This window comes from Thalassophryne amazonica, chromosome 10, assembly GCF_902500255.1.
Source record: "Thalassophryne amazonica chromosome 10, fThaAma1.1, whole genome shotgun sequence".
NCBI classification, from domain to species: Eukaryota; Metazoa; Chordata; class Actinopteri; order Batrachoidiformes; family Batrachoididae; genus Thalassophryne; species Thalassophryne amazonica.
In genome coordinates, this window is record NC_047112.1 from 105,342,010 (window position 1) to 105,354,274 (window position 12,265).

At 42.2% G+C, this 12,265-nt stretch overlaps 1 protein-coding gene across 1 annotated transcript in view; it reads left to right on the top strand.

The window, feature by feature from the left end:
* The window catches only part of crocc2 (ciliary rootlet coiled-coil, rootletin family member 2), a 326,949-nt gene that overhangs the window by 279,320 nt on the left and 35,364 nt on the right, over positions 1–12,265 (top strand). Inside the window, exons 24-26 of the mRNA XM_034179233.1 lie at positions 723–882; positions 970–1,137; positions 2,447–2,831. Of these exons, the coding sequence (XP_034035124.1) occupies positions 723–882; positions 970–1,137; positions 2,447–2,831 (713 nt within the window). The remainder of the gene's footprint in view (positions 1–722; positions 883–969; positions 1,138–2,446; positions 2,832–12,265) is intronic.

A 12,265-nucleotide genomic window follows, 5' to 3' on the forward strand; every position in this document is an offset into this window, starting at 1 on the left:
GCATCTGGGTTGGACCACAGTGGAAACATGCATTGTGGTCTTTTTTTTTTTTTTTGGTTGGTTGGTTGGTTGGTTGGTTGGTTGTTTTTTTTTTTTTTAAAGAAATGGACACCATGTGCTCCAGACCAAAGATGAAAAGAACCATCCAGACTATTACCAGCAACAAATTCATTTCTGTTATGGTATGTGGTTTTGTTTTGACAAGGATAATTTACACTTCTGTGATGTACATTGAGATTTTAGAGTAATATATGATGCATTTAAGACGACATCTTTTCCAGGTGCATCCATGCATTTTTCAACAAGACAAAACCACATTCTGCACACATTACAAAGACATGGCTGTGGAAGAAGAGGGTACAGTTACTGGACTGACTTCCTACAGGCATGACCTGTCCCCAGTAGAGAATGTGTGGGGGATTTTGAAATGAAAAAAATGTAACGACCATGACCCCATACTGTTGCACACCTTCATATGTGTTTGCAGGAAGAATGGGACAGAATAAAGCATGAAACACATCATTTGATATCCTCAATGCCAAAACATCTTTAAAGAGTAGTGAGAACTACGAGAACTCGTAATGCCAACATTGCAAATTAGTAAATGCGTTGGCCCATGCGTGTGCGCATTTGTGGTAGGGGATTTTCAATACTGTCCCAACTTTTTATGATTTTTGAATGTAAAACAGGGAGAAATGACTTTGTATGTTCATTGTTTTAAGTTTGAGACGAGCTGTGGAGGAGAAGGAACAGAAAGTGACCATCCTTGAGGAAAGTAACAGTTCACTGGTCGAAGAGGCAAACACTCTCAGAAGTAGCATGAGAGGATTGGAGAAGTCTCACCTCCAAGCACACAGAGAGCTGCAGGAGCTGCGCAGACAGGTGAAGGCTTTCTGAGGCGCTTTCCATCTTATTTCTTTGCATCAAAGCTTTGCAGCCATGTCATATGTGCCATGTTAATGTGAACAGATAAAGATGCTTGAACGTGAGAACAGCCAACAGAAACAGGACCTTCAAGAGCTGCAGGCTCAGGTGTGTCAGGAGGAGCAGAAAGAGGAGGAGGCACGTCACGAAGCCTTCAGTCTGAAGCAGAGAGTGCTGGAGTGCGAGGCTGGCAGAGATGCAGCACTGAATGAGGTAAAATGCCTCCAGGAAGTCATGTGTTAGTTAAGTGCCATAGCAAACTTTTCACCTTTGCAAACATATTTGGCAAATACTTACAATACCCATGCAGGGATGAACACAGACCACAGGAGAGTGTGTTCCATCATAACACCAAATTGTTGAATCTTTTAGGAATAAAACAGAAGTTTATGTTTTATTTTTTGACTCAGACCTTTTCTATATTCCAAACTTTATGTATCAGATGATCACTGTTGGGAAGGTTACTTTTAAAATGTAATACGTTACAGATTACTAGTTACTTTGTTAAAAATGTAAGATTTTACTTATTATAAATTTTATTTTCTTTCTGACAAATGTTTTAAACTGGTCAGTAAAGCTTAAAAAATATTAAAAATTGAAATTTAAACCTGGCAGTGTCAACTTTGCAACACTTATTACTGTCAAACGTTTACCCTCCTTGTTGGAAGTCTTTTGTGACTTTTTTATGAGTTTTATGACTTCATCATGACACTCATACCAATCAATCACAAATATTTAATATCTCCTTTCTAGCCCTATTGGTTGCAGAGATATAGCAGAAAATATGTTTTTCACACAGTATTTTTGTGCACCTCAACCATAACCTTTGTCTGATCCTCTCCAAACATTAATCATCTCAAGGTATTTGCCAAAGTAATATTCACACCAAGTTTGGTGAAAATCTGCCCTTTTCAAACTTTTTTTTAAGTTATGTTGTTCACAGACAAACACACACACACACACACACAATTACAATACCCTGCTCTGCTGCTGCCAAGGGTAGAACGTACAGTGATATAAATGTTGCAGCTAAAACAACCATATATTGTCCAGTGTTCACCATGAGAGATGAGTAAAATGCCTACCAAGTGTCTGAGCATCAGAAAAAACTTCTTTATAGCAGTTGACCCTCGAGTTACCTCTGAGGAGTTAATTTTCCATCTGATTTTTTCCCCCAACATTCATGCAATGAACATTTCCAAACTCTAGGTTGGTACCATTCCTATTAATTCATTTGCGAGAAAACTGGACAAACATATGCAACTTAAAACAAGAAAGATTCCACAGAGCTGGTATTTCATCATAGGTCAAAATAACTGTATACCTTATTTTGCATTCCACATCCTATTTCACTCAACTCAGGTAAAGACAAATAACTTCCCTAGTTTCTATACACAGTAAATTCACCAGTGTAAAAATAACACTGGCAGTATTAATTTAACACTGGTGATTTTACTGTGTACAAATGTACCAACATTTTAACACAGTGTGACCCCTAAGTCTCGGGTGTTTGTTTATGGAGGTTGCAGGTTTGCAGCATCGTGTGGTGCAGCTGGAAAAAAGAGAGAATCAGAACTTAGAACAGCTGCAGCAAAGAAAGGCTCACCTACAGCAGACTGACCAGAAGTTCAGAGAAACCACTGCCCAGCTGGAGGGGGCGCTGGAGGATTCGAGAGGTCACGTCAGAGAACTCACTGTGCGAGCAAGCCTTTCCGAGGTCAAGGCCAAGGGCTTGGAAGATCAGCTCGGCCTGTGTGAAACAGTGTGTCGAGACCTGGAGCTGAAGTTGGCTGGGTTATATTCAGCTGTGCGCCACGCTGTGGGCATCAGTCGGGCACAGCTTTCACCCACATCTCGGTCTCGTACACGGTCTCCTTCTCCCTGGAGAGCTCAGCTGCAAATGAAAGGTAAACTTAGAAATGTTTGCATAACGTATTTAGTTTGTTATAAAATAAAAGCTTCTTTGGAAATGTGCAAAAGTTGCTCTGCATTCAAAAATTCTTAAAGCAGCACTTTTAGGTCATCTTATCAGTCTTCTGATGATTCATTAATTTTCTATACCTGCTTATTCCATTTAAGGGTCACAGCAGGGGGGGGCTTTCCCAGCAGTCATTTAGCAAGAGGTTGGATGCACCCTGGACAGGCCGCCAGTCCATCGCAGATTATATTTATCATAATCATTGAAAGTCATTCGATCACAGCCAGTCTGCTCTGTGTAAGCCTGATCCTGCCAGATCTCATTAGTTATGTAGAGTGGGTCCTGATTTGTACTTGTGTGGAAGATGTCTTAGGAAGACCAGGGGCTGTGTCTCTTTCTCTAGGTAAAACTGGAGTTGCGTCAGGAAGGGCATCCAGCATAAAACTTGTGCAAAAGCACAATGCAGATCTGCGTTGGATCTGCTGAGGCAACCCTGAACACAAACCGGAGCAGCCAAATGTCAAACAACAAACTGAGAGTCATTCGATCAAATACCATCATATTTTAAGAAAACATGATGAGTTAGCCTACTCCGGGTAGGGAATGCGGTCTTGCTCCAAGTGAAGGAGTTCAAGTACCTTGGGTCTTGTTCACGAGTGAGGGGACAATGAAGCATGAGATTGGTCAGAGAATTGGTGCAGCAGGGGCGGTATTGCATTCACTCTGCTGTACTGTTGTAACAAAAAGGGAGTTGAGCCAAAAGGCGAAGCTCTCAATCTACTGGTCAGTCTTTGTTCCTACTGTCACCTATGGTCATGAGGGTTGGGTCAAGACCGAAAGAGCTAGTTTGCAGGTACTAGTGGCTGAAATGGGCTTCCTTCAGAGGGTGGCTGGTGTCTTCCTTAGAGACTGGGTGAGAAGCTCTGTCATCCGTGGGGAGCTCGGAGTAGAGCCGCGGCTTTGTGTTTAAAGTAGCCAGCTGAGGTGGTTCTGGCATCTGGTAAGGATGCCCCCTGGGTGCCTGCCTCGAGAAGTGTTCAAGGCACGTCCATCTGGAAGAAGACCCGAAGAAGACCCAGGACTAGGTGGAGAGTATGTATCTCCACACTGGCCTGGGATCCCCCGGTCAGAGGTGGTTAATGTGGCACGGGAAAGGAAGTCTGGGGTTCCCTGTTGGAGCTGTTGCTCCCATGACCTGATCCCGGATAAGCGGTTGAAGATGAGTGAATGATGACGAGTTTGGAATTCCAACATGCAGAGTGGAAAAAATAACTCGTATGACTATGTAAGAAAGTAATGACAAAAAAAAAAAATATCCAGGGCAGTCATTTATCAGCAGTGCACGTGAACAAAAATGTGCATATTGCCTTTTCAGAACAAAGTGTGACATTCATCGAGAAGTACTTATATTTAAAAACATACTTGAAGGTATGCAAACACTCAAGCATGCCGACACACAGCAGTTTAAGTTAGGATAACATACTGTCCACCATACAGAGAAAGGAGTGTTACACTGGGATCGATTAATAAACAATGAAGAGTAAATACATTGCATACATGGGTGATTCTTTAACTACGGGCACTATTGGCCTTGTAAATGTAATTTCCACCACACCATTGCCTTACAATATAAAGCGCCTTGGGGCAACTGTTTGTTGTGATTTGATGCTATATACATGTGCTCTGATGTCACTGTTTATCTCCATAGAAACTACCCAAACAATCTTTCATACAAACTGTTTAAAGGGACATTACAGTGTTGTGGTGGAGATTACGGCAATAGTGTGGGACAACTACATTTTGTTTAAAAAAATCACAACAGTTGTATGACATTGAATACCCCAATTATGTTTTTATTATTTTACTGATATTTTATTCAGAGATATTTTAAAGCATTAGGAAAAACATTTCTTTACCATTCATTTTTATCATTGAAGATCAAAAGTCTGGGTGTGGGACAAGCACAAAACGGCAATATTTGCATATAATGATGCTGAAAAAAGGTGAAAAAGTCATCATAGACTACTAGAACAAATTTCTTAACACACTTTCGTTGTAAAGATAACTATAAAAGTGTGAAATTTCCCATTTTTTCTGTTTTTCATACAGTATGATCAAAGGACATAATAAGTGCCCATAGTCTAAGAATCACCCACATAGTGTATTCATCTATTATGAAATTTTGAACGTGCAATCCACCATCAGTTTCATCATAGTGCTGTGAAATATACAAACAGGGAAATGTGACTATTTAAATGACTGAGTGCCTTATAAAGAGAGTGTAATGTAAGGGAGAAGGGAATTTAGTGAACTTGTTAGTTTTCTTTTGGCTGCTCCCATTGGTTCGTGATCACCAAAGTGGATAACCCACATGGATCCATGATGTGATTTTTTACAAGGGAGAAGTTTTACAAGGGATGCACCTTCCTGCAATTCCAGCTCAACAATTAGATAAAACCTACTTAATGTGCATATTTTAGTAAAACCTGTGAAACAATATAAAAAGCTGCCCTGATGTCTCTCCATTTTGCAAAAAGGATGGAAATGGTTGTCATGAATACTTATTTTAAGAAGAAAGATGTGCACTGAATGATATGTGTAAGAGTGGAGGAAGGTTCACACACTACATTTTATGTAAGTGATGCAACTGAACAGAAATTGGAGACTAAGGTGGGGGCAGGGAAGAGCGTAGCTAGACAGCATCGGATGGTGGTTTGTGGTTTGTAGGGTGACTTTGGAGGTGAAGAGAAAGTGAGTGAGAGCGGAACCGGTGATCAGATAGTAGAAGTTAAGGAGGCAGACTGTCATGTGAATTTCAGGGAGCAGCTGGATATGAAGTGATTCTGGACAACCACCTTAGATATGGTGAGGTGAGAAAGCCAGGAAGGTACTGGGTGTGACATCTGGACAGTGGAAGGAAGACAAAGAAACTTGGTGGAATTAGGATGTACAGAAAAGTATAAGGAGAAAAAGGTTGGTGAAAAAGAATTGGGAAAGTTGGAGAAATGATGAAAGTTCACAGGAGTATAAAGGCACATGAAGTTTAATACTAATCAGATTGTTTAAGTGAGAAGATGCCTAATCAGTGGATAAGAAGTGTGCTGGTTCCGATTTTTAAGAACAAGGGTAATGTGCATAGCTGCAGTAACTATAGAGGCATAAAGTTGATCAGCAACAGCATGAAGTTATGGGAAAGAGTAGTGAAAGCTAGGCTTAGAAAATAAGTCAAGATCTGTGAGTAGCAATATGACTTCATGCTGAGAAAGAGCACGACAATGCAGTGTTTATTCTGAGTGTGCTGATGAAGTATGGAGAAGGCCTGAAGGTCTTGCATTGTGTGTGTTTTTGGAATTAGATAAAACATAAGACAGGGTGCCAAGAGAAGAGCTGTGGTTTTGTTGAAGAAATCTGAAGTGGGAGAGAAGTATTCGCACCTGGTGCAGGATGTGTACAAGGACAGTGTGACAACTTTGAGATGCTCAGTTTGAATGACAAACGCATTCAAGGTGGAGGTGATATTACATCAAGATGGATGAGACAGGAATCTCTGTAGACTCTGATGTCTGCAGATGTACTGAGAGTAGAGACCAGGTTGAGATGAACCTGTAGAGGTGGAGATACACTCAGGAAAGACAGAAAATGAAAGTCAGTAGGAACAAGACTTAGTACATGTGCATGAATGAAGGCGAGCCTGGTGGAATAATGCAGTAACAAGGAGTAGAGGTGGTTAAGGTAGATGAGTTTCAGTTTCTTGGAGTCAACTATCCAAAGTAATGGAGAGTGTGTTAGAGAGGTGAAGAAGAGAGTACAGATAGGGCGGAGTGGGTGGAGAAAGGTGGCAGGAGTGATTTGTGAGAGAAGGATATCTGCAAGAGTGGAGGGGAAAGCCTGTAGTGAGACCAGCTATGAGACAGGGTGCCAAGAGAAGAGCTGTGGTTTTGTTGAAGAAATCTGAAGTGGGAGAGAAGTATTCGCACCTGGTGCAGGATGTGTACAAGGACAGTGTGACAACTTTGAGATGCTCAGTTTGAATGACAAACGCATTCAAGGTGGAGGTGATATTACATCAAGATGGATGAGACAGGAATCTCTGTAGACTCTGATGTCTGCAGATGTACTGAGAGTAGAGACCAGGTTGAGATGAACCTGTAGAGGTGGAGATACACTCAGGAAAGACAGAAAATTAAAGTCAGTAGGAACAAGACTTAGTACATGTGCGTGAATGAAGGCGAGCCTGGTGGAATAATGCAGTAACAAGGAGTAGAGGTGGTTAAGGTAGATGAGTTTCAGTTTCTTGGAGTCAACTATCCAAAGTAATGGAGAGTGCATTAGAGAGGTGAAGAAGAGAGTACAGATAGGGCGGAGTGGGTGGAGAAAGGTGGCAGGAGTGATTTGTGAGAGAAGGATATCTGCAAGAGTGGAGGGGAAAGCCTGTAGTGAGACCAGCTATGTTGTATGGCTTACAGACAGTGGCACTAAAAAACAACAGGAGACAGAGCTGGAGGTACAGTTTAGTTTGGGAGTGATCAAGATTGGCAGGATTAGAAATGAACATATTAGAGGGACAGGTCAGGCAGGAAAGTTTGGAGACAAGGTCAGAGAGGTCAGTTTGAGATGGTTTGGACATGTACAGTTGAGGGACTCAGAGTATATAGGGAGAAGAATACTGAGGATGGGGCCACCAGGCAGGAGGAGCACAGGGAGGCCAAAGAGGAGGCTTATTGATGTGGTAAAGGAGGATGGGGTGGCAGAGGAAGATGCAGAGAGCGGGGTGAGATGTATGATCACTTGTGGGAACACATTGCAAGAACAGCTGAAAGACGTTCTGTTAGGGCCCCTTCATACATAGTGCGAATTTGGTCGAATTGCGCATGAAGCAGGAAATCGTATGCAAAATGTGTAAAATCGTAGCTGCCTCTAATGCCTTGTACACCTGTTGCTACAACTATTTGCGCACACCAGCAGCTGAAAGACAGAGTGTGCACTGTGTGAGTCCATCGAGCCCTCTCACGGCAGGTGTCAGCCAAATCCCAGCTGACACACACGAACATCTAACACCGCTCACATGGCACTTAGAAAATGTGTGGCCATTCAGATTATCCTCACGAAAACAGTCAGCAGACAATCACTGTCGAGCTGGATGTGAAATTTGTCTAAGTGCCCCATGAATGTGGAGTTGCAAAAAGCCACACATGTGGTGCATGTGTCTCGTACGTGTGCACATGTCCGCCCCACTCCCCCAACACATCTGACGTGCCGGGGTGGGGGGGGGGGGGGGCACACTTACATAAAATGCTTATATGTATGTACAGATGTGATCACATGGGGGCCGGACAGCGAGGTCTGATCTCACACAGCACAGGGAGGAGCCTGTCAGCTGACCACAACACAATGACAGCTGGATGACAGCTCAGTGCACACATTACAAACACAGAAACCACCGCCAGGACAGTTATATAAATAATTATGACAATACCTACATACGCAATTACATAACAAGTAACGAAAATGAATGACCACATAACACAGAGAGTGACATGTTGGTCTGGGCACTGAACGGACAGGGGGCATGTCTGCTCACAGCTACAGCTCTAAAGATCTCTGCTCCTGGACATCCCAGCTTGAGAACACGTTCTGTGCTTGGAAGGACATGAACTGACAACATTCCTCCATGAGGTGTGTGCCTCTGCCTGCCGTCCTCACATGAAAAAATATAAAACTCCTTTTGCCTTTGCGCTGGGCTGCAGCAGCTGCACACAGCGTACCTCCTCCATGTCTTTGTTGATTTCAGACATTTTCTGCACTGATTACAGGGCAGCGATGGTAGCGCAGTGGTAACGTTTCTGTCTGGTAATCAGAGCTTATGGGTTCGAATCCCATGAGTGACTTTTTTTTTTAACCTGGGTTATTTAACCGCGGGGTTCTGTATTGTGTCAACCTTTCATGTATTATTTATATCAACCCAGTGATATTCATTAATTATGCAGCTGGTTTTTATTTTATTGTTGTCCACATCAGCAGTGTGATGTGGTGCAGCTGCTCGCACTGTGTTCCTGCTCGAAAAACACTGTTGCACTGGGATCATGCACGCCTGCCCTTTGGCGCGATGTTGTCGTGGTTTGCTCATACGAGCTGTTTTGCCGGGAGTCGCCCTGAGTTGTACGTATTCGTACTATGTGTGAAGGGGCCCTTAGCAGTGTGCTTCCCAGGCAGTGAAGAATTACTTTGCCCTCCACCTGTTGCATTAAAATCCCTATTGTAGAACATAGGTTTTCTTAAATGTACACATACATATCTATCTATCTATCTATCTATCTATCTATCTATCTATCTATCTATCTATCTATCTATCTATCTATCTATCTATCTATCTATCTATCTATCTATCTATCTATCTGTCTGTCTGTCTGTCACACTTATTTATTTAAATAAGAGTAATTTTGGCTTTTAGATTTTTATTTATTTTTATTCATGATGTAGAGATTGCTTTTCATGGTGAGTTTAAAGGGCATAATTTTAGAAATTTTAATATGCAAAGCCTGAATTGTTGCTTTGTTTTTTGATGTCCTAAAAAATTTCGAGCATATAAAAGCTCAAAGGGGCAAACACGTTTTCACATCACTGTATATATACTTTTGTAGGTTTTGTATGTACTGTAATTAACTGCTCTGCACTTGTGAAACCATTCCTGAGGGATCCCAGAAGTGTCACTTGCTTTGCTTCTTATTTGATATTCAAAACTTCTTTGTTCTGTGTCTGACAGGATAGTGCAGCAGATAACTGAAACAATCGTGCAAATGGTGATACAAGCAACAAAGTTGGCACAAATACTCCTTAGACATTACTGTTTTTAAAAAAAAATACTTGAATTTTCAGTAGGCGGCCAGGTAGGGGTTAATTGAAGAATTACACAGGGGTCACAATTAAAAATGCTCAAATCATTTTGAAAACTACACCACATTATTTGTCTGATTGTAAAGATTCCAAAAGGTACAGTTTGGACTATCTATGACTGAATGATCAGGAGTTATGGGGTAAAAATAGCAAAAATGGTGACAAAGGTCAGTTTCAGTTTGTACAGGGGTCAAAACTTAAAGTTCCTTCAATTTTGGTAAAAAAGTGATGCAAATTATTGATTGAGCTAATAGGATTAATAAATGGAATAGTTTTGATTGTGTTGAATGTTTGGTCTCCAAAGTAAAGGTCAAACAAGGTCAACGTCCATTGGATTCTATGACATGTGACATATGTTACCCTGTAACATGATAACTAAGCATGAGACATGGTCCAAACTATTCATTTTAAAACCCTGTTAAGTCAACTAATAATTTGTATAATTTTTTACCAAAATTGGAGCAACTTTAACTTTTCACCACATGCATCATGCATCTGTCTACACAAGTGGTGTCTGAATACTGGGGAGGTGATGGTCAAATGGTTAAAGTGGTGATCTTATGACCAGAGGTTTCCGAGTTCATATCTCGTCAAGACAGGAAAATCCCTGATTTCTGCTGCCTCATGATGGCAATGCACCAACAACTGCTTCAGAATGTAACTTGCAATGATATTTGCTGAGTACTGCTTGGCACTCAAGCCCAAAATCCTAGTGCAGCAGCAAAGAGAATATTTAGAGCAAAATCATGCAAATGGTGATACAAGCACCAAAGGTGGCACAAATACTCCTTAGACATTACTCTTTTGAAAGACCACCGCCAGGTGGTCTTTCAAAAGAGTAATGTCAAGAGTATTGGCACATGAGCACAGATGTTATTTCTATCTCCTGCATCCACGTCCTTTGCTTCATGATACTATTTGTGCTCATGTGTGTGGTTTCTCCATCACCAGAAGGCATTAGCACCTTAAATCAATTAAACTTGGTGTAAAGTACAGCACTGTTGTGTGCTGTGCAAAGAGTACAACAGTCATTCATGTATTATGTAAGTAGTTTCACAACGCACATACGCAGTGCCTGCAAATATACCCTTCACACATAGCACAAATAAGTACAACTCAGGGCGGCTAACAGCTCGTATGAGCGAACCATAAAAACATCGCGCTGACAGGCAGGCATGCACGAAGCCACTGCGACAGTTCATGCATGAGGGAACACAGTGTGAGCAGCTGCACCACATTTGCGCTGCTGATGTGGAGAACAATTAAATAAAAACCAGCTGTATAATTAGTGAATATCACTGGGTTGATATAAACAATACATAAAAGAGGACGCAATACAGAACCCCACGGTTAAATAACCCTGGTTAAAAAAAAATGCCACTCACAGGATTCAAACCTGTAAGCACTGATTACCAGACGGAAACCTTACCACTGCGCTGCCATCGCTGGAGTATAATCGGTGTGGAAAAATGCCTGAAATCAACAAAGACATGGAGGAGGTGTTATGTGCAGCCGCTGCAGTCCGGCGCAAAGGCAAAACGTGATGACAGCAGGCAGAGACACAAGCCTCATGGAGAAATATTGTAAGTTCATGTCCTTCCAAACGCGCAATGTGTTCTCAGGGGAGGTGATGGTCTAGCGGTTAAGCTTGGGCTTCAGACCAGAGGCTCCTTGGTTCAAATCCCAGCCTGACTGGAAAATCACTAAGGGCCCTTGGGCAAGGTCCTTAATCCCCTAGTTGCTCCCGGTGTGTAGTGGGCACCTTGCATGGCAGCAGCCTCACATCAGGGTGAATGTGAGGCATTTGATGTGTAAAGCGCTTTGAGCGTCTGATGCAGATGGAAAAGTGCTATATAAATGCAGTCCATTTACCATATTTCTCAAGCTGGTATGTCCAGGAGCAGAGATCTTTACAACTGCAGCTGTAAGCACACACGCTTCCCTGTCCGTTCAGCACCCAGACCAACATGTCATTCTCTGTTACGTGGTCATTCATTTTCTTTATTTGTTATGTCATTGCGTATGTAGGTCTTGTCGTTATTATTTATATAACTGTCCTGGCAGTGGTTTCTGTGTTTGTAATCTGTGCACTGAGCTGTCAACCAGCTGCCAGTGTGTTGTGATCAGCTGACAGGCCCCTCCCCGTGCTGTGTGCGATCAGACCTCGCTGTCAAGTGTGCCTTGTGCCCCCCCCCTTGTGTGTGACACACACGTGCGAGACACATGCACCACATGTGTGGCTTTTTGCAACTCCACACTCATGGGACACAGAAAATTTTCACATCCAGCTCGACAGTGATCGTCTGCTGACTGTTTTTGTGATGATAGTGTGAATGGCCCCACAATTTCTAAGTGCCAAACGAGTGGTGTTAGATGTTTGTTGTGTCAGCTGGATTTTGGCCAACACCTGCCGGGAGAGGGTTCAATGGATTCTCACAGCGCACACTCTGTCTTTCAGCTGCTGCTGTGCACAAATAATTGTAACAACAGGTGTACGAGGCGTTAGAAGCAGCTACGATTTTACATGTT